Below are 22700 nucleotides of genomic sequence, written 5' to 3'. Positions count from 1 at the left end.
TCAATATGTATGTTCGTATTGCCATTTTCTTCAAATTGGATTTATTTCAGAAAAATCTTGAAACAACCTAATCTTACACCTAAAGGAACTAGAGAAAGAACACACAAAACCCCTGGTATAAGGAAAGAAATCATAAATACCAGAGCAAAAATAAATGAAGTAGAGACTAAATAAACAATAGAGAAGATCAATGAAACTAAAAGCTGGTTCTTTGGAAAGACAGACAAAGTTGGATAAACTTTTAGCCAAACCTTCAAGAAAAAAAGGCCCATATCAATAAAATCAGAACTGAAAAAGAAGTTACAACTGACACCACAGAAATACAAAGGATCATTAACAGAAAACTACGAACAACTACATGCCAATAAAATGGACAACCTAAAAGAAATGGACAAATTCTTAGAAAGGTACAATCTCCCAAGACTGAACCAGGAAGAAATAGAAAATACGAACATAACAATTATCACTAATGAAATTAAATCAGTAATTTAAAAACTCCCCCAAAACGAAAGTCCAAGGACCAGATAGCTTCACAGGTGAATTCTACCAAACACTGAATGAAGAGTTAATACCTATCCTTCTAAAACTATTCCAAAAAACTGCAGTGTAAGGAACTTGAGAACTACTTCTATGAGGGCAGCATCACCCTGATCTCATACCTGGCTATCACCAAAAAGAACACAAATAACAAATGTTGGTGAGGATGTGGAGAAAAGGGAATCCTCCCATACTGCTGGTGGAATGTAAATTCGTGCAGCCACTGTGGAAAACAATACAGAAGTTTCTCAAAAAAACTAAAAATAAAGCTACCCTATGACCCAGCAATTTGACTCCTGGATATATATACAAAACAGTAACAAAAACAAAACCCCCCACTAATTTGAAAAGATACATTTTGCCAAGGTAGGAAAACAACCTAAGTGTCCATCAACAGATGACTGGATAAAAAGATGTGAGATAAATACACACACACACACACACACACACACACACACACAAACACACACACACACTGGAGTATTACTCAGCCATAAAAATAATGAAATTTTGCCATTTGCAGCAACATGGATGGACTTGGAGGGCCTTATGCTAAGTGAAATAAGTCAGAGAGAGAAAGACAAACAATATATGATATCACTGTGGGATCTAAAAAATACAACTAGTGAATTTAACAAAAAGAAGCAGACTCACAGATATAGAGAACAAACTAGTGGTTACCAGTGAGGAGAGGGAAGGAGGGCAGGGAAACATAAGAGTAGGAGGGAAATAAAGGATTATTAAACAAGGACCTACTGTATAGCACAAGAACTATATTCAATATCTTGTAATAACCTATAATGGAAAAGAGTCTGAAAAAGAATATATACACACATATATATGTGTGTATATAATTGACTCACTTTGCTGTACACCTGAAACACTGTAAATCAACTATAAATCATCATAAAAAATCAACTATAATGGAAAAGAGATTGAGAAAGAATATACACACACACATATATATGTTTAGTATATAACTGACTCACTTTGCTGTACACCTGAAACACTATAAATCAACTAAAAAAGGAGTTATTATGGGATTATATGAAATCATCTGTGTGAAACTTTTGAAAATTATAAAGCACTACAGAATTTAAAGACTCATTCATTAAAAAGCCTTTAGATAAGTGATCACTGGTATAACCACCAAGAAAATCTCATAAAGGACACAAAAATCTGTCACAATGTCAATTTTCAAAGTAAGACATTAGAATATCATGCTCACAAACAAAGATGGTAAGGGGTTAAACTGCTTTGCTCTAAATCCTTAATCCAAGGTCACTGAATGTCCTTGGACCTAATCTTTCTGTACCCCACTCTGTGCCTCTACAAAATGAGGACAATAATAATTACACTGTATAGGATTATTAAATATGCTAATATACTTATGAAGAACTTGGGGCAGAATCTGGCTTATGCTAATTGCTATACACATATCTGTTATATTATTAATCAGTTTATAAGCCTGTAATGCTATATTATGTGGGCAAGGTAATTCAGTACAAATTTTCCTTGTGCCTTTCACTACTCACAACACAACTTTATGAAACAGGGAAACTTTATAGCACTGTTACATTCTACTGGGAGAATGTAAATGGGGTAAAGTAAGATCCCTGAGGCTAGGGACATTGCTTTATTTGCTGCTCTACCTCTAGTACTTACACTAGTACTTGGCACACAGGAATCAAAACTGTAGCAGGATAGATAGATAAATTAATAAATACGATTGGAAATAAATTTTTTTTTCAGATAACTCTTCTCATGTCAGGCAATGAATGCAGCCTTACTGGTTATTGACCAATTCAAGATTTTTAAAGAGATAGTTTACTTAGTTTTACCTGGTGCAACATAAGATGGTTCTAATTTTATGTCAGAAATTTGTTTCTTAATTAGTTATTTGATACATGAAACATCCTTTTCCATATGAATAATTTTATAAATAGGGTTAGGTTCCAGAAGAGCCCACAAAAGCCTATCTGTCCTAAGGGTATAAAAAGAGTAGAGTACAGAATCTAAGATCCTGCCTTTCTTAGGTGAAACAACATTTTCATTTCTAACCTGGCATTCCTGAAACATAACTCCCTGTGGTGGTCACAGCACCAGTGCTCTAGAATCTGGGGTTGGGAACTATGTTCAGGGCTCTATAGAGAAGAGAAGTAGACACTTCTTAGAACCAAAACAAGTCACTGCTCAATATGCACATATTAGATGTTAATTCTGGGTCAAATCATTACTAGCTGATCTTAACTACAGTAAAAAGACAGTTGTCCCTACAGGGGTCATAGTATTTCCATGCAACTTCCTCAGTCACCAGATCAAATGGGTAAAACTTCATAAGAATTAAGTTGGCTATGTTCAGTGTTTACATCAATCTATTTAAATTACAATAGTGACAATATATTTCGTCTTCCAGAATCTTGAAAAGAGCAACTGTATAAACTGACAAAATGGCAACTGGTTGCAGGATTTCTTTGGCTAGCTCAAAAATACAATGGAAAAACTCAGATGGTACATAACAATTTCTCATGAAAGTTAGTTTACAAATGTTACGAATTGTTGTTTTCAGGTTTTCTGAAATATAAACAAATTAACAGATTGAATGAGTCCAAATTCTGTGCTTATCCTGCCAGAGAGGTGGCATTTAAGTAAATATTAAAACACATGAAAATACTTCTAAGAAAAATAGTAAATGATTGTTTTAAAATGCTTTTAATTATGTAACAATGGCCAAGAAAAATGAATTCAAAGTTTACCTTCTGCAGATCAGTTGCTAGTGCTAGAGGTGAGGAAGAGGGGGACTGGCTACTAGCTTTCTGGAGTGACAAATATATTCAATATCTTGATTGTGGTAGCGGTTACATGATGTTATACATTTGTGAAAACTTATCAAATTATATACTTAAAACTAGTGAATTTTATTGTATATACATATACCAAAGTTTAAAATAAAACACTTAAAATTCTTATGGACATTTCTTGCATCATTTACTAAGAACTGTGTTATCAATCTAGAACTCTCTATTACCCTAGATTTTGGTATTTCCCCTTCCTGCCTTCTACTTGAGAACCACTGTCCAAAATGAGATGTCACTAATAGGTGTGTTGCAAAAATAAATAACGTGAAAGTTGTAAAAAAGGAACAGGACAAAGGAACCACTGGCCTAAGACAGTATCTTTCAGAAAAATGAGATCAGGATTAGACAGAAAATTTTAGTTGCCCTGGAAGGGAGGGAAAGAGCAAGACAAAGATGCTTCTTAAGATGGCCTATTATGCAACAGGTATGCTCAAAGGAGAACTTGACCCTCAGTCTCTGACTCACATTCTCTATAATTGACCTTTCCAATACAGTAGCCACTAGTTGCATGTAGCTATTAACACTTAATTTTACGTATATTAAAATTAAATTAAAAATTAAGTTCCTCAATTACATTACCACATTTCAAGACAAATAGCCCCATGTGGCTAATGACTATCATATTAGCATCGATAATAGCACGGATAACATTTCAATCATGAGGGAAGAGTCTATAAGATAGCATTACTCTATAATATTCAGTTTCAAGTTAAACTTTAAACACCTTAAAAATGTCATGGGAAAAAAAATGAAACAAGGAAGAATATATAAGAGTGAAGCAGTACTTTTGTACTATAAAATGTTTACACAAGAGTCATAAAATTGGAGGAAGTCAGGCTTTAAAGTCACACAGAATTGAGTTTAAATTCTTATCTCATCCCTAGGGTAAATTATTTTCCAGCACTTTAACTGAAGAAACGGATGTAAAATGAGTATAACAACAATTTTGTGAAAGCTATCTTAAAGTTGTTGTAAGGGTTAAATAATATGGAAAGCACCAAATACAGTGCCTAGCACATGATATAAATATTAGTTCCTCGGTTTAATTGCGACTAAGGATAATTTTTGGCATGTTGGCTACCTGATATTAGCAACTAGCAACTCCTTTTAGTTTACAGTTCATAATTTTGGTTAAGATAAATCTACCAATCACCATTTCCTGGAATTTTTAAGGATATAAATGTATACTAGAATACATAAACAAATCACTTTTTTTTGAAACAAAACAGTACACAACCACAGTTTTAATTATGAAAGTGTTAATTCTTACCTTAGATGAAATGATCCGGTTATCTATAAATTTCTGAGGTGTGTAAAGGCCATTTTGAGGAAACCTATTGGCTATATAAATAGTTCTTGTGTCACTCTGATGAGGTGGGTCAAAACCCTAAGGTCAAGCAAAAGAAAAATAATGGTCAACAAGGTTAGCTGCTATGATTTCTTTACTAATGGTTCTATTTAATTGATCATATTATATGTACCATTACTGACCCTAAACTGCATATAGGCTCAATCTATTTAATTATTAGGAGAGTTGAGTCATATTTTTTTTTCACAAGTAAACAAATAAACATTATCTTCAGGTATAAACTAACCAGGTAATAACATCTGGTAATGAAAAACAGTCCATATTCTGTCAGAATATTTTCACAAGAAAAGAATAATCATATAGAAGACCTACAGAAGCATTTGAAGACAAGGCTTCTTTCCTTCCCTTTCATTCCTGGGGTTCTTTGTTTTTTTTCTTAGGATAGATTCCTATTCAGTGATGTGGAAGTCCTGTGTAGCAAAGGCCTAGTCAGGACCTACCACATTAGATGAAAGGTTTACACTTCATTTCTTTTACACCCAAATCAACTCGGTTTCAAAGAGGTTTGTTCCCAAAGGACTTAACAAGGCATTGGATAACCCAGATTCATTCCACACAAGCACTTCTCTGTGCTGGTTACATTATCAATCAACTTCCTAAAATATGGACATATGTAATAATTCTAGCCTCAAATTTAGAAGACCATTTATTAAGGTATGTTTAGTAACGATCTCTAGTGGAAAATTTTTCCCTGGTGACAAGAATACTGATAATTTATTCCTACAGTATTATACTCTTTTCCAGGGTGGCAAGTGAAACTTCTAGACTCCTTTGGTAGATCCTGGGGACCCTCTGACAGGCTGAAAGCAATCACCAAATACAAGACTTCTTCTAACAGACAATGAATCAAATTTTCTTAGATTTTTATGTTTTTCATGGTGGTCAAGGGCTATCTACTAGCACTACTAAGTTATTAAGAGATTGATTAAACTTGGTATTCATAAACTACAGTGATCCATTTTTATATATTAAGGACTCTAAGTTAGCAATCTACTAAGAAAGTACTGCAACTGCCCTTCCAATGCTTAGCATCCCTGTAAAATTTCTATCAAGCACAGACATAAACAGATAGTGGAAATTTCCATATAACCTAGAGGGTTATTTTATTTAGCACATCAGGATATTAGCAATGCTATGCATGGTTTTCAACTGCTTTTATTTGTGATTTTAAAAAATTTATTTTGTGATCTTAGAAACAGGTGGTATAGGGGTGTGCAAATTAAATGAATTTGTATGCTCCATTAAAAAAGTGAAGTTTTATTTTATTTGTTTATGCTACTTACAGTGATGGTCACATTTTATGGATAAGAATGTGCCATGATATGTCTAATTTCAAAATTAGTTTCTTCAAGGATTAAATGTGGCATGCATGCTTATCTTCCTCATAAATTTTCTTTTAAACATTTCACAATTGTGCCCTGTAACAACTCATGGGGGGAAAAGAGCAGGTTTCAAAATCAGAGCTGGAACTCATTGCTCTATCTGGAATATCATAATCATTTTAAAGATATATTCCATTTATTCAATCAATAAATATTTATTGGGTTTAAGTACTACAGGAAGCCATGAAGGATTATGTGATTTGTTATATATGAAAGCAAACCGTAACACGCTCCAACTCAATAAATAAATAAATGTACAAACAGAGTTTGAATGCTACTGTAGTCTATGGCTGTATTTCTCAAAGAGGATCTGCAGGAAGTTTGCCTGTAGAGTTCATAAAACTGAGAGGGACGTGAAGGTAACTGAAGCAGTAGACTGCATGCAACATATTTATTCTGCATTCACTTTGAAACCATCTTAACATAACACTAAGTTGTACCGATACCTGTAAATTTCTGGGATAAATTAAAGAAAAAAGAAAGTAAATTTGAGTTTGAAAGAATACATAAGTCTTTAAGACGTCAAGACAACTGAGACTGAGAATCAGTGATACAAAGACCCTCCCCCAAATATATTATGATACATATATACTATATCCTCTCATTCATGACTAGAATATGCTACACAGAAATGCATGCACTTTCCAGGAAGCAAATGCTCATCATTCTCCATTCATCTCTACTGTATGAACCAGCTATCACATACTAAAGTTTTGGGACTCCTGAGATTTCTACAATTATTTCAAGGAGATATTCTGAAATGTTCCAAAAAATGAAATCAGTTTTAAATTAAACTGAATTTTAAATTCAGTATCACCATATTCCAAGAAATCATGATTTAAAATATGATAATTCTGAAAGAATAATGATAATCCATTTTTCCTTATTCCCAAAGATGTTACAACATCCAGTTTAAGCATTTTGAGTTGTTTTTCCAGTGATTAATTCAAATGATCTTAACCAATCATAATCAATGGCATCCATATACATACAGCTGTGTGTCACTTTTTTTCACACAGAAAATGGTTAAATTTTCTATTTGTGACTGTAGTATAAGTACAGCTAAGTGTCCCTTATGGAAATTAAACCTGAAACTTCAATTCATTATCTTCTGCGCAACAATTCATTGTCTTCTGTGCAACAAATTCAAGCCCCGAATTAAATAAAAATAAAACTGTCCAAAAAATGAAAAGAAGTGACTTAGAGCAGGACTTCAGGACTGTGAATATCTGAAATTGTATGCAAATTTGGATATACTTGCATTTTCCTAATGACAGTGAGCATAGCTTTCATCAGATTTTCATGACGAAAAGAAAGTTAAAACCCCTTATTTCAAGTCTCACTTTTATAATCAGTTTCCTATCTCAATATTCCATATTTTAAAAATGACAGAGAATCTGTTTCAACAGCACCTCTACTTTCTTTAACAGGAATCAAAACAAGATCTGTTATCAAAATTAATTTTATAACTATACCGTCAGTGTGAAGTTCAACTAGTTTCACACGATTTCTAGCAAGCATTCTCAGCAATTCTATGGCACTGTCAAATCTGAACTTCCTAATCACTAGGCCAGGGTTCAGAAACCTGTGGCATGTATTACACCTTCTGTTGTCATCCTAGACTACCCATTCACACTCTGAACTCCTTGATGGCTTGCCTGCTCCTTTCTTCTCTGATTTCATATTGTCCTGGGCAAAGGAACTGAGACAGATTAAAGCCATTTTAGCCACCCTGATTTTAATTTAATCCCTGCTAATAATAAGTACAGTACAGCTGACCCGTGAGCAACTTGGGGGTTAGGGGAGCCCACCCTCCACACAGCTGAAAACCCAAGTATAATTTTAGAGCTGGTTACTGCATCCTTGGATTCAGTCAACTGACAATCATGCAGTACTGCAGTATTTACCACTGAAAAAAATTCAAATATACAGGGACCTTCACAGTTCAAACCTGTGTTTTTCAAGGGTCAACTATATAGGCTTTTGGAAGCACACAAACTTAAACTATTTAAAAATAAAAACTCTCATACCCTAAAAAAGTTATGAAATTAAAAACCTTTTTTTCTTCCATCTGAATTTGTTAACACATGTAAAAACCACTGGTATTAAAAAAAAAAGTGGACGAGTATTTAAGGTGGAAAAAAATCTCATGGTGGCATTTAGGGGAAGAACTGACAACACATGGGACTGATCTGAAAGAGACTCCTTTTGTAGCAGCAAACTGATGAAGCCTAGGGAAACCAAATTAGAAAAAAGCTTTCTAATTTTTAGAAGTTGGTCTTTGGCAAAAAGCAGTATTTGGAAATGAATCATAACATTTTATATTTTCATACTAAATATACCAGCTTCTGTACTATTCTTAAAATCCCAAAGATTTTATGAAAACAACAAGCATTATAAATAACAGCTAAGAAGAAACTAAAACCATAGTCCTGTAATTAGTGTTACACTTCTTTAAAATAACTAAGAAAACATTATCTTTAGAGTTCATGGTGATGAAAGTAAATTTGTGTATTTAATCATTCTTATATGTAATCTATTTCCTGCATAATAGAAAAGCTACAAAATAAATGAAAAAATGCAAAAACAACAGGAAAAAGAAGCTTCAGAGTCAAAACTGCAATAGCACTATTATTAAAATAAATGAAGAGAGGTTTATTTAGGTCATACGTTTTATATAACAAAAAGTGAGTTTTGTTGGCTACATGTTCCAATGTACACAGGCACATGAAAAATGGCCTAGGAAAAATACGTTTCTGGGGAAGAATGATTTAATATATTTTACGAAATCTACAAACTTAATTGTGAACTACTGTTTTCTGGACATAAACTTTAAATAAAATATACTTACATGAAGGTATTATAAGGGCAAGATAATTTTACACTGTTAGCAGACCAAAGCAAGGTGATAGGGAATAACTTAAAATGCCCATGATGTAAACACAATAATTTAATTTTAGCCTTTTGTGTCATGTTACATAATTTTCATTTTAGGATTTAAGGTAGTTTTTGCCATCTATCAGAGCAGTCTGGGCTTCCAAGAACTTTGCCTTAATGCAAAGGTGGCTTGGGACTTTCCACAGTCTAGACATCCTTTCATCTCACCACAATTATAAACATTTTCAATGTTTCCCAAAATCCATAACACTCTTGCTCTTATATAGAAATGAAAGTAAATGCTATTCTTGTTACCAGATAGGTACAATGTAATACCAAGCATTTATGTTTAGAAAAATCAACCAAAATAATACTGTCACTGAAATAATGTTTCTGAATGACCATATACTTTGCTCTAGAGGCTTTTTTACTCACCAGTTTTCTGATTGGTTGCTTAATTGTGTTTCCCTATTCTTACTATATAGTACATAGAGATCTATATATAATTTCTCTACTACAGCTAAGAGATTACTCGCCTTAAAGTCAGAACTCCTTTTGGGGAAAGAGCCTAAGGGAAGGATCAAACAATGATTTGGGAGGGTGGTGTCTAGTGGTATTTATGAGATGAGTGGATGGCTAGGGCAGAGATTATCAGATATTCTTCAATCAACTGTAGAGTCCTGCCAACAAAGAAATGTCCTGTGAACCAGATAACTTTCAAATGCCCTGCCTGATACTCACACTGGTAAAAATCTCTTCAGAAAAATGTGAACTTCCTATTTAAAAACAAACACAAAATGTTTTATATAGATTTACGAGTGTTTCAGGAATGGAACTATCATGTAAAATGAAGATAATAATTTGTCAGAACTTTATAAAGTATTTACTGTTTCAGAAAATTACATCACCAATGGAAATGTCACTTGTACCTGAATCACCAATATACTACACTTCCAGTAGCCTGCATTTAGTAGCCATGCATTCACACTGATTACAGCATCTGAATACTCATTATCTCTAGCGCAGCTACAATTGAGCATTTCCATATGGAAGTAGATATTATTTAATATATTTATTTATTTTTATTCATATGAAAACTAGGGTTTTAATGTTAATTTTTAAAAGAATCAAGTTATATATGTAGCAGGTTATATGTTTAAATTTTATTTCAGGATAAGAATGGAAAGAGCATTTTTGAAATATGTTAGAAATAGAGGGCAGTGGGCCCAACAGGGCTGAAAAGTAACCATGTACTTGGATGGCCAAAATCTAAGTAATATTACAAGTAATCACTATCTTGGGTCTACAATAGACTTTCTCAAATTGGAAGCTGCTGCTTATACCATAAGCAGAATACCAGTATTCAAACCAGGAAACTACAACAAATATTTCCAAGTAGAGATTTAAACAGGCTTATGTGTTAGGTAAAAAATTCTAAACAGTAACAACATAAAAATATATTGAAGTCAGAAAACAGACATAATGAGTGAAACCTATTTAATAAGTTAGATAAGAACTAAAACAAAAGGTAGAAAAAAGTAAGGTGGAAGGAAGATACACAATTATCTTATTAATTTTATATTCTGGGAACCTGAGACATGCTTCAGAAGAAAGTAAAACATGTTAAAAAAGGTTAAAAAAAGAAAAGAACTCAGCAGATCTTAAACGATTGCTACGAAAATTTGAAAACTGAACTTTAAACACAGAAATGATTATTTAGCAACACTGGGTCAAACCCACATAATTCTGAAAATGTATTATAAAAAAACACAAAGGAATATTTTAGCTTATTATCAGTTCTTTCAATAAGCAATTCATTTACCCTGTGTAATGACTATTAAAATTGTACCACTGACTGAAAATTCTTGCTTTCTGGTATCTTCCTAAATGTAATAAAAAAAATTTATTTCAGCAAACAATCAAAGAGTATTTACTGAGAACTTACTAAGGGCTTCTCTGTGTGCTAAGGACCAGTGATGATAAAAAGGAATATGTGACTTAGTCCCTAACCACTTGGAGTTGATTTAGGTCTTATTTACCTTAGATATCATTTAATTTCCTATTTCCTCTCATATATTTAAGATCAAACTAGAATTATTTTCTGGTTTGAATGTGGTAAACTCAAAAAGGATACCTAGTAAACAACTGGATATGCTTGTTTAGAGTTTAGGAATGAGGGTTGGGCTTGAGATTAAAACTGGGCAAGCATAATGATGGTGGTTAAAGTCAAAAGTATGTAGGAGACTGCCTACTAAAAGTGTACAGAAGAGAATAAGGGTTAAGAGATGGAATTCTCAGGGCTGTCATTTGAGATATCTGTGGAAGAAAGGGAGTAAGCAGAGGAAAAGATCATTACAGCAGAAGAAAAACAAGAAGAGCAGTGTGGCAGAAACCCAGGAAGAAGTTGCAAAAAGGAATTATTATATGCTGCAAAGAAAAAAGACAACTGTAATAATTAGGAAATCACTGGTGGCTTTTGCCAACACAGTTTGAGTAAAGTAAAAAGGGCTACATTGGATTGATGAATGGAGGTGGGGAGGAGGGTGGGAAGTGGGAATAGCAGTTAACTAATGAAAAACTGGATCAAGTGAAAATATTTACTGTAAACAAACCATAAGCTTATTTTCAGGTTTGAAATGAAGGATCTGGTAAAGAGGAAGAAAAAGTTATGGGAAGGAAAAATTATTGAAGGATTAAGGAAGAAGAGAAAATGATCAAGAGCCAAAAAGGTGTAAAACATTAACTTTGGAAACTGACAGGATCTCTCATTTGAAATGGAATTTTTTTTTTATTTGAACATGAAAAATGAAGAAAGCTGAAATCATATACTATCACATTTTCTATTTTGATAATTTTAAGAAATACCTTTGTGATGATCTGATACAGTCATCAACTGAGTGACTGAGTTCAGTTTTTCAGTGTCTGTTTACAGACTTCATACCTTCCTACGGCTTTTTGTATAACTCAAATCTAATGGAACCTCAGATGGCTGTCACAAATTAGACCAGCAGTTCCTCTCTATAAGATTCAATTAACACTAAACTTCATATTCACTTTTTTTTTTTTTATTACTAATAGATACTTCTTTTACAGCAAAAATAAAACATAAGTAGGATCTTGGAGATTCTAATTACATATGGTCATCACACTGATTTCTGATAACCAAAGGCACTGGTTCTCACAGTTCTGGATTTCACAGACCAGCAAAAAAAATTTTAATTGGAAAACTAACACAAAGTTACCAACTATAAATTTTTCTAAGCAAGAATATTAACAAAAAAGAAAGTAAGGAAAACAAGCTAAGACTTAGCTCTCCTGTAAAGTCTGAGAAACTGTCACAGCCCAGTGAAGCCTAAGAACACAGGAAAACCAAATGTAATATGTTATCCCAGATGAGATTTTGAGCCAGAAAAAGAATATCAGTGAAAACCACAATGAGATATCATACTTGCTAGAATGGCTATTATAAAAAAGACAAGATGGTCCTTCCTCTTTGCTCTCAAACAGACAAGCTAATAAGCAGTGGGGACATATCTAGGATCTACAGACTATTTCTGCAGTTTCTATTTTCTAAATCCCAAGTTATTCTTCAGTTTTATAGAGCAGTTTTTCAATTGTTGAGGATCTTTCTGAGAAACGTAATTTGATTTCTATCCTTGGCTTTTTGATGTTATGTTCAATCACCACTTTTTGTTCCAGGAAAAAATGAACTGATGCTTCTGAATAAATGTGGCAATATTTAATTAAAAAAAAAACAAGAGATAATAAGTATCGGTGAAGATGTGGAGAAAAGGGAACCCTTGTGCACTGATGGTGGGAATGTAAATTGGAGCAGCCACTATGGAAAATAGAACTGAGGCTCCTCAAAGAATTAAAAATAGAACTACCATACGATCCAGCAATTCCACTTCTGGGTATTTACCCAAAGAAAATAAAAACATTAATTTGAAAGATATATGCACCCCAATGTTCACTGTAGCATTATTTACAATAGCCAAGGTATGGGGGAAAAAGGTATCAAGGTATGTTGAAAAAAAAACTGTTGATCAACATATGAGTGGCTAAAGAAAAAAGCTATGTACCTTTAAATACGTATAAAACCTCCAAAGAGATAACAGAATAGTATCTTGAAGGAAAAAGAAGAACAAACTATTACAAGATGAATCAGGCAGATAGGCATCAAGAACAGATAGAAATGAAAGACGTCCAACGGTAACTTCTGAAACAGAAAAACAGTTAATTAGATTAAAAATTCAGAAGAATGAATGAACTCTAGATTGAACACAAGTGAGAGAATTGGTGACTAGGAGCTAGAACTAAGGAATTCACACAGAAAGCAGCAAAGACAGAAGACAGATGAGAAATATGAACAAGAAGTTCAAGAGCATAGGTTAATACCAAGCAAGAGTTCTAAAGTAAGAAAAAGGCTGAGAAGCAATATTTAAAGGAAAAAAACAGTGGAAAATTTTCTGAACTGTTGAAATGAGAGCTTTCAGATTGAAAGTACACACAAGTGTAGAGCAGGAAAAACAAAACTCACATGAAAAAATATGAGGGACACAGCATAGTAAAATAACAAAATATCAAGGACAAAGAGATAATCTTAAAAACAATGTGAAAGATATTATCAACAAAATCATGACAATTAGATTAAAAGCATATTTTACACCAGCAATAAACGTCAGAAAGCAATGGAATAAGTAGTATTTTCAGTATGTTGAGTGAAAGTAACTGTTAATCTAGAATTCTGAATCTACCTAAATTAGTATTCAATAGTAATTATGAAATAAAGACACTTTAAGCCATGAAAGCTAAGAAAGTTTACAAAACATGAAGCCTTGCTTAAAAATAACTGAACAATGTATTTCAGCAAGAATAAAGGTAAATATAGAGGGAAAAGGTGGTATGCAAGAAACAATGGTGAGTAAAAGAAATCACTAAATCCCTGTAGTAATAAATCAAAATATGGAACAGTTAAAAAGTTAGGAAATGTTTTGAGTTTAAAAAGAAGTAGAACTACAACACACATTATGGGAAAAAACATTTGCAAGTCACATATCTGATAAGGGTCTTCCACCCAGAACATATAAAGAACTCTTACAACTCAGTTTAAAAAAAGACAACTCAAAAATGGGCAAAAAGATCTGAATAAGCATTTCACTCTCTCTCTCTCTCTCTCTCTCTCTCTCTCTCTCACACACACACACACACACACACACACACCCCACAACAAACAAACAAAAAAACGGCCGATAAGGGACATGAAAAGATATAGAAATCATCAATCATTAGGGAAATACAAATCAAAACAACAGGTTACCCATTCATACCCAAGACCACGGCTAGAATTAGAAAGACAAAAACAAGTACTGACAAGGATATGAAGACACTGGAACTCACAGATTACTGGTGGGAATGTAAAATGGCACATTCACTTTGGAAAACAGTTTGGCAATTCCTCAAAAAGTTAAAAACAGCGCTACCATATAACCCAGTAATTCTACTCCTTAGGTATTCACCCAAGAGAAATGAAAATATACATCCACAAAAAACTTACACATGAATGTTCAAAGCAGCATTATTTCTAATAGCCTAAAGGTAGAAACAAACTAAATGTCCATTAATCAATGAATGGATAAACAAAATGTTGTATATCTATACAATGGAACATTATTTGGTAATTTAAAGGAATGAAGTACTGATACAGAGATCAACACAGACAAACCCTAAAAACATTATGCCAGGTGAAAGAATACAGTCACAAAATACCACATGTTGTATGATGTCATTTATACAAAGTGTCTAGAGTAGGCAAATTTATATAGACAGTAGATTAGTGACTGATTAGGGCAGGCGGCTAGTGGTTTGGGGTAATGGAGAATGAGAGTTAATTGGTAGGGAATCTCTTTTAGGGGGTATAAAAAAATGTTCTAAAATTGGAGTGTGGTTGATGGCTGCACAACTGCATATATTGAAAAAACTGAGTTGTGCACTTTAATGAATAAATTGTATGGTCTATGAGTTATATCTCAACAAAGCTGGTAAAAGAAAAAATAGAGCTAAACTATTATAACAGTAATGTGGAAGGTGAGAGAGGGAATACTGGAGTCAAAATCTTTTAAACCCCTACGTTATTTGTACCTAGAGATAATTAATACATAAGCATAGCTAGAAAACAAATACAATGCATAGCTTCCACATGATCCAAAGGGGAAAATAGAAATAGAATAGAAATGTTAACAATTTCAATGCAAAGTAAATCAAAATCCTAGAAAGATTTTTCACAGAATTAGACAAAGTGATTATAAATAGCATATGAAGAGTAAAGCTCCAAAGCAATTCTGAAAGGGAAAAAAAGGATTGGGGGTTCTGCCTAGCCAGATATCAAGACATATAAAGTACATAAAAGTGAAGCAGCCAGTTGATAACTGGGGGAAGTACTATAAGTAAGACAGTGCGTTATTGGTGCACCAACTGGACAACAGATGAATGAAACAGAATAGAGAACCTAGATACAGAACACGGTATATGACAGAGAAGGCAAACAACACAGGTTAGTGGGGAATGGCTTATTCAATAAATCACATTGGGACAAATAACTTCTCATATGGGAGAAAATTAATTACCTACTTTATTCCATATACAAAAATAAATCCCAGGTATATTAAAGATCTAAATGTTGTAAAACTAAATGTTAAGACAACTTGAAGAAAATGCTAGAAAAATAGCTTTATGACCCTGGTAGAGGAAAAGAATTTCTAAACAAGTAATAAAAAGCAGAAATCATTCACCTAATAAATTTACCTACAAACAAATTTACAATATCAAAAAAGATACCATCAACAAACTTAAATACAAGGGACAGACTGGAAGAAGATATTTACAACATATACAACAAAGAACTGGCATCTGGACTATAGAAGATACTAATAAGGAAAAGACAAACCACCCAACAGGAAAACAGGTAATCTACTCACATGAATGAAATACAGGACACCAGAATCTCTCTAGCAATTAGGAAAATGCAAACTAGAACAAAAGGAGATACCTTTCACACTCATCAGATGGGTAAATTTTTTCAAGTCTGACAGTACAAAGTGTTGACCAAGATGTACGGAAAGGGGAACTCTCTCATGTTTTGGAAAATAATTTGGCAATATCTAGTAGTAGTCATAACGTGCACACCCAATGACCCAGCAATTCCATTTCTAAGTATTCCAATTAAAACAAACAAACAAGAGTGGTCTCTGCAAAATTTTTTTTTTTTTAACAAGAAAAAGCTGACAGTAATTCAAATATCCATTAGTCTGATATTGCCCTGGCTAGGGCAGGGGATGCTTAATTTTGGTAGTTCCAGAGCCTAGCAGTATGCTATCACAGTGTACATGTTCAGAAATGTTTGACTGAATGAATAAATAAATGGGAAAGAAATAGTGTTACCTAAAAATGGATGTAGAGTTGAGAAACAGCTTTTATTACATGGAGAATAAAAACAAAACAGACAAAAATCCGCACCTTCATGATATGAAAGAGACAAATATGTACAGAAAATGTTAAATAGTGGTAAGTGCTAAGAGAAATAAAAAGTAGGGAAGGGGGATAGGGAAGTATGGGTGGGGGAAGATACAATTTTATACTGAATGGCTCAAAAAGGCCTCATTGATAAGGTACATCTGAAAAAAGATGAAGGGAAGCGGCCAGCAGATAACTGGGAGAACATTACAGGCAGAGGTAACAGGCAGGGCAAAAATTCCAAGATTGAAGTACGCCTGGCACTTCTGATGAATCACAAGGTCTGTGTGGATAAAGCAAAGTGAGTGAAGAATGATGGGGGATGAGAAGTGGTTTGGGGAGGTGGGTGGTTACAGAGCCAGCAGAGACTCTGGCTTTTACTCTGGGCAAGAAGGCAAATCCTCAGAAGGTTTTAAATGCAGGAATTACATCATGTAACTTGTGTTTTAATAAGATCACTCTGGCTGCTATGTTGACAACAGACTGCAGGGATAGAAGGGATATTTAATGACGAGAGTAGCAATCACAAGGTTCTTTGGAGGATTTGGGCAAGGTCCCTACTTCAGTGCTGCTAGGACACGTGGGATTCCACTAATGCCTGACTTCTCCAAAAAAATGAAAAACTGAGTATCTAAGAACATATATATGAACATGAGAAAAAAAAAGCAAATATTCAAAGATCTAGGATCTTAAACATTAATTTCTGAGGTTAAAATTTACTCAGCCACGGCAAAATAATATTACCATAGGCCAGTGCTTCCTTTTCCTATTCCTCATTCGTTCCTTGAGAGAAAGGCAAAGAACACAGGTACTTTCAAACTGATGCTAAAACAAATCTGATACTCATTTATTTATTCAACCAACATTTGGTGGGTGAATACCTAACAGTGGGCCAACTGCTATCTTGAGTGCAAGGGAGACATAAAGACAAAAAAAATATGGCCCCTGCCCTAAGATACTAACAGTCTAGTCTAGTACGTGAAAGTAACTAGACTTAGATAACGTGCTGTATAGAAACATGATCTCACTTAAAAAAAAATATATATATATATATATGTATATATATATATTATTTATTTTTGGAAAGGGAGGTAATTACGTTTACTTATTTATTTTATTTTCAGAGGTACTGGGGATTGAACCCAGGACTTTGTGTATGCTAAGCATGTACTCTACCACTTGAGCTATACCCTCCTCCAACATGAGCTCACTTTTAATGCTATATAGCAGCAACAGCAGAAATATAGCATAAGCCACAAATGCAAGCCACATATGAAATTTAAACACTTCTAGTAACTACACTTTTTTAAAAGGTAAAAAGAAACAGGTAAAATTAGTTATATTTCACTTTACCCAATATATCCAAAATATTATTTCAACATGTGACCAATACAAAAAATTGAAGTATTTTATATTCTTTTTTTATCCTGTTTTTGAAATCCTATGTGTACTTTACACTTAAGCAAATTTCAATTTGAACTAGCCACATTACAAATGTACTACATTAGCACAGTTATGCAGGATACAGCTATTTTTTAGAAAATTGAAAAGAATTAGACACAGCTACAGGACAAAGTAAATTAGTGTAGGGAGGCCTGAACATGTTCACAGCTTAAAGAAAAAGAGTAAGATTAAACATACAATAGATAATTGATGGGGACTATGGAGAGCAGGATGAAAGAGCACAAGTGGATTGGTTTAGAAAAGGACAGTCAAACCTTCCTTTGTGACAAGAGGAAAGGGAAGAATTAAGTACAGATATAATCAAGTTTGGCAAGTCTAAGTGGGTGAGAGAGTAGAAAGTTGAGAGTTTAGGCAAAGAGCTTCCCATTTTCTCAGTGAATTAGAAGACAATCTTACTAGACTCCTTCCACCATTGCCAATTCAAATCTAAAGGGACTATATTTATGGAACAATTTAAGAAACTGTATCCTAGAATGACAATATTAAGTTGTATTTTTGTAAAATTACAGTAATTTTCTAGCTTTCTTCTGGACTGGTCAATCTTGAATTTTGTCACTTTAAACACAGAAGCAATACCATGGACTAATTCTTTTTTTCTCACCTATTCATTTATTCAGCAAACATGTACCTAGTGCCTGCTCTGTCAAGTATTGTGTGAGACACTGAGCACACAGAGATAAACAAGGCCCTTGTGACCTACATTTGAGTCTCCAGTATTTAGCACTTCATGTCTGCAAACAGTAAGTACTTTAAAAACATAGCATTACCTTGCCCTGTAAAGAAATATTACATATCAACTAAAATATGAATTGACAAAGACTTTCATTTAATTCTAAATTAGCACTGTGCAATTGAATTTTCTGTAATAATGAAAATGTTCTACTCTGAATTATCCAATATGGTATCACATGGATTTTTTAGTTAATTAGAATTTTAATTGCCAATGTGGTTAATGGGCACCATACAAATCTAAATATTAAAATACAGCGAGTAGTTAATGGCATTTTCACTATCATAATCAAGGTGCTGTCATCTCTGAGTTAACATACATAATATGATGCTAGAAATAAGCACACTATAAATAATACTAATTGTAGAGAAAGACATCATAAGAAAAAAATTTTTACTGTAAAATAACTTTAGCATTGTGAGACCCAAAAGAAAGAAAGAACATAAGAGAAAGAAAAAGAAAAGGAAAGAGTATTCCAATCTTTTCAGTCTACTTCCCCAAAGGAAAACATCAACTTCTGACAATGGCCTAATTTTTCTCACTATGTCAAGAAGTGAAAATACTTCGTGGAGATTTAAGGAGTCAAACTTTTTTTAATTAGAGAAAAATTACTAGAACATAGGGGTCGTCTCTGTAATAAAATGACAACAAACTTTTCTTTTGGCTAGACAACTTAAGGTGTTGAAAATCAGGATTTTTATAATGAATAAAGTGTGTTTAAAACTCCAGAAACACACCTGTCTTTGTGATCTGCTTATTTTCCCAAATTTGTCCCATATATCTGAAATTTTTAAATGAACCTATTGCTAAAAGGCTCAATCTACTGAGCAAATGGAAGTTTGTGTGATTTAAACTAGACTTTGAGTTGAATAATTCCTGGTGTAGTAACTAGAATGGCTGTTTACGACTGGAATGGTAAAATATACTTCCATTACTCTGTGTATCCACCTGTCCTCAATGTATAATTTAAGTGACTATACAAACTTAATCAGAGAGACAAAGTCCTACATTGGCATAGGTCTTATTACATACTTGAAAGATCTGATAACTTAAAAGTAAAACCAGCGAGGTGAGCAACCAATGTCAGAGATAGCATTTTTTATGCACAGCAACTTGCTCAACTTGTTAACCACCCCATAATGCAGTTGTCTTGTAAATTAACCACACAACTTCCTGCCCTTCCTTTTAGTTGTGTTCATTCTAAGCCATTTTAAAAAACATTATCAGACTGTCTTGGAGATGAGAATGGTTATACAATCAGGACTTTATTCAGGTTAACAAAAATACCTAACACTAAGAAGAGGTGTCTTAATCTACTAGAACAAACTTTAAGAGAATTACTTTAAAATGATCTTCCTAGCACACAAAACACCATCAGTTAAGTCTTCCATACATGGCGATGGGCAAATCAAAAGCATGAGATCATGAGATTATTTACCTGTAATAATTAACTTCCAGAGTCAAGTTACCAAGCTGCAGCTTACTGCAACAAAGCCAAAGTATTGCAACAATATGGTATTATAATGACATCATTAGCTTGGTTTCCTAACAAGGCATATATCTGGGATATCTGAATTTACACTTAGCTAAAAATAGAGAGCCAACATTTGTTTGAAGGAGTGGTAGACAGTCCTAGTTTTACGTGTTAGTTTTTTTTTTTTTTTTTTTTTGAGAATGATGCCCACTGCAAAATGAATTAACAGAAGGCTGGCTCTGAAACAGCATGAACATAACATTTCAGCCTCAACATAAAAATGTTGTTCTAGAGCGGGGAAAAAGAGGTATCAACGCTTTAGTCCCACAAAAGTCGTTTCTGCTTCACCGCCTTTTGAATTAGTAAATGAGAACACGGAACTGTAGAAGCATTTATTTACTAATGCGATTTAGAAATTAAGCAGCAGCCAGAAACAGACCTCATCATGGAGATAAGGTTAGGCTTCCCCAGCCAGGAGCAATTTATGTCTTAATTATCAATATTCCCTTAAGTTCTGTATTTTGGATGCTGTAGTTGCCAGCCGACAAGACAGATTTTTCTCTGTGAATTAATTCTGAGACAGGTGGCGCTTTTTAGATGCCTTAAATCATCCTTTTCTAAGATTCCTTTTTTCCTCCAGATGTTCCAGTAAAACTGAAAAGTCAATCATTGGTTCCAACAGGTCTCACTCAAACTGCCTCGAGGAGAACGGAAAAACGTATAAGGTTCGCATTCCAAAAGTTTCACTTGGGGTGGGGTGAGGACAAGGTAGTAAGGAAAACAGTCCTTCATAACTATCGTACTAATCTTTTGCGAAACTAGACGGGGTGTTGAAATATTCTTTCTTTCCCTAACCCAGTCCTCGAGTAAAATTTGTTTCATTGAGAGGGGTAGACTAGATAAGGTCCCCTTCTCCTAGATAATCAACTGCAACCTTGAAAACAGCGAGGAGAGGGGGCAGAAGACTAGTCCTCCCCCTCCCCTTCACTCAAACGTGTCCCAAATTGTTAGAGGAAAGAAAAACAAGCCTGTTTTTTCTCCCCAGACCAACTCTTTCCGTTCCCTCGCCCTATATCCTCGGGGTGGGGGGACGCCGACCCGGCTCCAGACCCCACTTCTGGCCGCAGCCGCCTAGGAGGAGGGAGTAACCAAGAAGCGCTGCAGGAACGGCCGCCTCCCGCCGCCGACCTCCGTGAGCCGGGCCAGAGGCGAGACGTGTGCCGGGGCTGCGAGGGGCTTCTCCCGCGAGCGCCTCCGCTGCGGCCTAGCCCAGAGCCTGCGCCGGGGCCTCGCGGCTCCGCGCCGCCGGCCTTTCCCTGCCACCCGCGCCCGGGAGGTGAGGGGCGGAGGTACCTACCAGCTGCTGCCGGACCCAACGCCACATGCCCCCGCCGTCGCCGTCCCTGTCCCGCAGGACGCGGGGGCCGAGGGGCTGCAGGCGGAGGCCGACGAGCCAGAGGGGGAAGAGGGAGAGACCCTCTGACTGAAGTTTCGCTCGCAGCCGCCGCCGCCGCCGCCGCCTCACTCCCCGCGCCGGGGCCCCATCTCGCCGCGCCGGTCCCGAAGTCCTACAGGCGCGGCCCCGGCGCCGCCCCCGCCCGGCGCAGCTGAGCTTGCTGCCGCGCCGCAGCCACCTTCATTATTGACCGTTGTCACCCGAAGTACCACCAAAACCCCACCCCCGACCCCGGGCTCCACCCCCGGAGCCCCGCCCCGCCCCGCCCCCGGACGTGACGAAAGGGGCTGCGCCGACCGAGGGGCCCAGCGCACCCCGCCGCTGTTCTAAGCCGGGCTCAGCCTTGTGGGCGGGACCGGCGGCCAGCGTGGAGAGCTGCGGGTTCACGATCGCCCCGTATGTGCTCTGCTCCTCCTCTCATTTCTGGGATACGATGAAATAGGGTCTGAGAGTTTCACACGGAGTCTGCGGCTTCTAGCCGACTCCTCTGTTTCTACCTCCTGTTGCAGGTGTGTTTCTGGCTCTCTGCCTTTGGTTTTCCCAGTCGCCCAGCACGCATACGCACGATCTGGAGAGTAATGACTGAAAGTTAATCCCCAGAGATCTCCAGTTTCGGTTCAATTAAATTGTGGAAGCCTTTGTCTCAACGTTTAACGCAGCTCTCTTTAGCAAACGACTGAGCTGGAGTAGGAGAACCTTGATCACTTCCTTTATGGAATTTTGAAAGGGGATGCAACTCCCCTGTGCCTGGTTCAGTCTGGACCAGTGTTCCGGTAGAATGGACGAGATATTCTGTTTTGCATTATTTAAAAAGTAAGGGGGAAAATATTTCCTGTGGGAAGGTGGCTGTTTTCTGTTAACTGCTGAACTCCTGCAATCAAAAACACCCCATAAGTAGCAAGACCTAGGCAAGATAAGGGTGTGGATAAGTGGAGGTAAGAAGGGGTATAAAAGCAACTGCAACTGGACTTTGACTTGGAACGCTGAAATGAAGCGCCGGGTCTCGCTTTGTTCAAAACCAGGCCCGTATACATCTTGATT

At 35.6% G+C, this 22700-nt stretch overlaps 1 protein-coding gene across 7 annotated transcripts in view; it reads right to left on the bottom strand.

Moving 5' to 3' along the window:
* The window catches only part of ATP11B (ATPase phospholipid transporting 11B (putative)), a 103397-nt gene extending 81538 nt beyond the window's left edge, over positions 1-21859 (bottom strand). For 4 of the 7 annotated variants that reach the window (XR_004136799.2, XM_031451904.2, XM_031451894.2 and 1 more), the window contains exons 1-2: positions 21561-21859; positions 4666-4782 (exon numbers count right to left, since the gene is read on the bottom strand). Coding sequence is in view for 6 of the 7 variants with exons in the window: in XM_031451904.2 (XP_031307764.2) it covers positions 4666-4782; positions 21561-21587 (144 nt within the window). In the remaining variant the exon portion in view is untranslated. The remainder of the gene's footprint in view (positions 1-4665; positions 4783-21560) is intronic. The other 3 variants (XM_031451884.2, XM_031451908.2, XM_031451873.2) reach the window with 2 other exon arrangements.
* Positions 21860-22700: the final 841 nt, after the last annotated feature.

This window comes from Camelus dromedarius, chromosome 2 (genome assembly GCF_036321535.1).
Source record: "Camelus dromedarius isolate mCamDro1 chromosome 2, mCamDro1.pat, whole genome shotgun sequence".
Lineage (NCBI taxonomy): Eukaryota > Metazoa > Chordata > Mammalia > Artiodactyla > Camelidae > Camelus > Camelus dromedarius.
Note: the sequence above shows the minus strand (reverse complement) of the source record. Positions and strands in the feature narration are given on the sequence as shown.